This window comes from Schistocerca nitens, chromosome 4 (genome assembly GCF_023898315.1).
Source record: "Schistocerca nitens isolate TAMUIC-IGC-003100 chromosome 4, iqSchNite1.1, whole genome shotgun sequence".
Lineage (NCBI taxonomy): Eukaryota > Metazoa > Arthropoda > Insecta > Orthoptera > Acrididae > Schistocerca > Schistocerca nitens.
Window position 1 is genome coordinate 109,854,062 of NC_064617.1, and position 2,739 is coordinate 109,856,800.

General features: G+C 40.7%; 1 protein-coding gene across 1 annotated transcript; it reads right to left on the reverse strand.

Moving 5' to 3' along the window:
* Nucleotides 1-254: 254 nt before the first annotated feature.
* Nucleotides 255-1,040, reverse strand: LOC126252147 (uncharacterized). The gene has a single exon (XM_049953015.1). It carries the CDS (start codon nucleotides 1,038-1,040, stop codon nucleotides 255-257), a length of 786 nt encoding a protein of 261 aa, XP_049808972.1.
* Nucleotides 1,041-2,739: the final 1,699 nt, after the last annotated feature.

The following is a 2,739-nucleotide window of genomic DNA, read 5'->3' on the forward strand; positions in this document are numbered from 1 at the left end:
AAAATACGACATAAGACGATTCCCGCGAGTGAATCTTCGACACTCACGCGTCGAGGTTCAGTATTGACGTGACTTGAAGAACACAGAGGCTAGCCAAACCGAGACTTCGAGCATTAGTAGTGTGGGCGTAACATCCACCTAACAATTAACGCAGCTAACTTCGCTTGCGGGTTTATTGTAAGCATTTGCCCTCATTTACAAGAAGACCTGCGTACCATCAAAGCAAGCTGTCGCTTGATGCTGATGTTCGTATTTTATACACGATTAATAAAGCAGAACAACGAAGAAATAAAAACTCCAAAGAATGTGCACAGGTCTGCCACATAGAGGGGAGATGATCCAAATGTCGCAAAGACGATATCTTTCGGTATGGTTGGCTCGCACCGAACATTTTTGCATTTCTTGCGGAGCATCTTATCTGTGGCTTCCCTCAGCGCTACGTTCATGATTGCAGCACCCGCCCATCCACAGAGCACGCCCGACTTCAGGAAGACGCATGTTTGGATCTTTCTGTAAGTGTCGCAGACGAATGTTTCATTTTTATTACAAATCCACTGGGCTGGGCCCTCGCAGTCTTCAAGATCCCAATAGAGTTTATTCAGACAATTCTCTTGCGTTTTGTAGTCTGCCCTGAAAGTGTTGTTGTTACAGAGCATGGAACTAAGAGCAATCGTACCGATCAACAGCGTCCTGAAATAGATCATTTCATCGTCTGTTGCACAGCTGATTGCCACGGGAACCATTCTCTCAAGAGCTTCTTCAATTCTGCTGCAAAGATCGTCGAGATTTTTCACGGAGCTAGGTAATATACCCACGTCTTCGGGGTTCGCGACACCCATATGACTCAATCCCTTGATAAGAACTTGTTTATCGCACGGCGCTTTTCCACTTTTGTGCTTACTGGGCGAAGCTGTTTCGGAGATGCTGTAATTTACACTAGAAAAATTATAATTGCACATCACTTCTGCCTCTTTTTGGCACAAACAATTTTCAAAGATAAAAATTTCGAGTAACAGAAGTATAACGCAAAGTCGCTTCATAGGTCGCAGAACTCTGTGGAAATTCGCACAGAAACGATCGCTAGATTTCCTCGTCACCATAGCTATCCCCTGGTTTCTGTAGCTGTTTTGATGGTAGTTCGATACGTACTCTCCGTATTACTTGCCATGCATTGTCGACGCCGAATGCACCAGAGCTCTCAAAATATAGAATAACTTCGCTACACTCTTCTATCAGCGACAAACTGTAACGTCATTTAGAACTACAGATATGGTAGTATGGAAAGCATCAATGTTGATAACTTAATTAATACAGCCTGTTTGCACAAACAACAGACTGTCTTCTGCATTCAGAGATGAAAACTATATATGTTTGTCATAGACTACGCATATCTGCACATGTCGTCAACATCAAAACGAAATAGTGAAATTATGTTGGAATGACACTGTTGTTTACATTTTTCGACAGCAGAGAAACTTTAATATTACGTGTATTTGTCCTGTTTTCACACATTCATTTATTGGTAACACAAATAGTGCTGAACTGTTGCTGCAACATATGCAGATCGAAAGTAGTCAACGGAGAATAAGTCAGTTTTGTTGTATACATACACTTTTCGAACAATGTTCATCTGCACATAACATTTTTAATTGAGAGTTGGGTAATTTCCATCGTGTTAGTTACTTTTCCAATCTATTGCGCTTATTTTACGGTAGTCATAAAAGTTCCTGTTACGTGGAGAATCCAGCCAAACGCTTTACATAATAACGTGCTGATATCCGATAGGGAGAAGTTTATAAAGGTGTGTATGTGAGTGTGTGTACGGGAGATTTTATTCAAGCCTTCGAATTTCTTAATTTGAAATTTATTTTGTAATATAGTAGTTATTTTCGCTTAAAATGCGTCAAATAAATACATTGAAATGCCACATGCATCTACATCTATAGTCTGCAAACCACAGCGAGGCACATGTCCGAGAGTACGTCCCACTGTGCTAGTTATTAGGGTTTCTTCCCGTTCCATTCGCGTATGGAGAGCGGGAAGAATGATTGCCTGAATGCCTCTGTACGTGCAATAATTAGTCTAATCTTATCTTCACGATCCTTTGTGAGTGATACGTAGAGGAGATCATTTAAAGCCGGTTCTTGAAAAATGTTAATAGACTTCCTCGGGATAATTTATGTCAATCTTCAAGAGTCTTACAGTTAAGTTCCTGCAGCATCTCTGTGACACTCTTCCATAGATCAAACAAACCTATGGCCAGACATTCGTGCTGTCCTTCTCTGAATACGTTTAATATCCCTTGTTAGTCCTATTTAGTATGTGTTCCACACACTTGACCAATATTCTAGAACTGGTCGCACGAGTGATTTGTAGGCGATCTCCTCTTGTAGACTGATTGCACTTCCCCAGTATTCTACCAATAAACCGCAGTCTACAATCTTTTGTACCCAAGACTGAGCTGATGGGATCATTCCATTTCATATTCCTACAACGTGTAACACCCAGGTATTTGTATGAGTTGCCCGATTCCAGCAGTGACTCTTTAATATTATAGTCGTGGGATACTAGACTTTCTCGTTTAGTGAAGTGCACAGTTTAACATTTCTGAACAGTTAAAGCAAGTTGCCAGTCTTTGCACCACTTCGAAATCTTATCGAGATCTGACTGAATATTTATGTAGCGTCTTTCAGACAGTGCTTTCTCATAGATAAATGCATCATCTACAAAATATCTCAG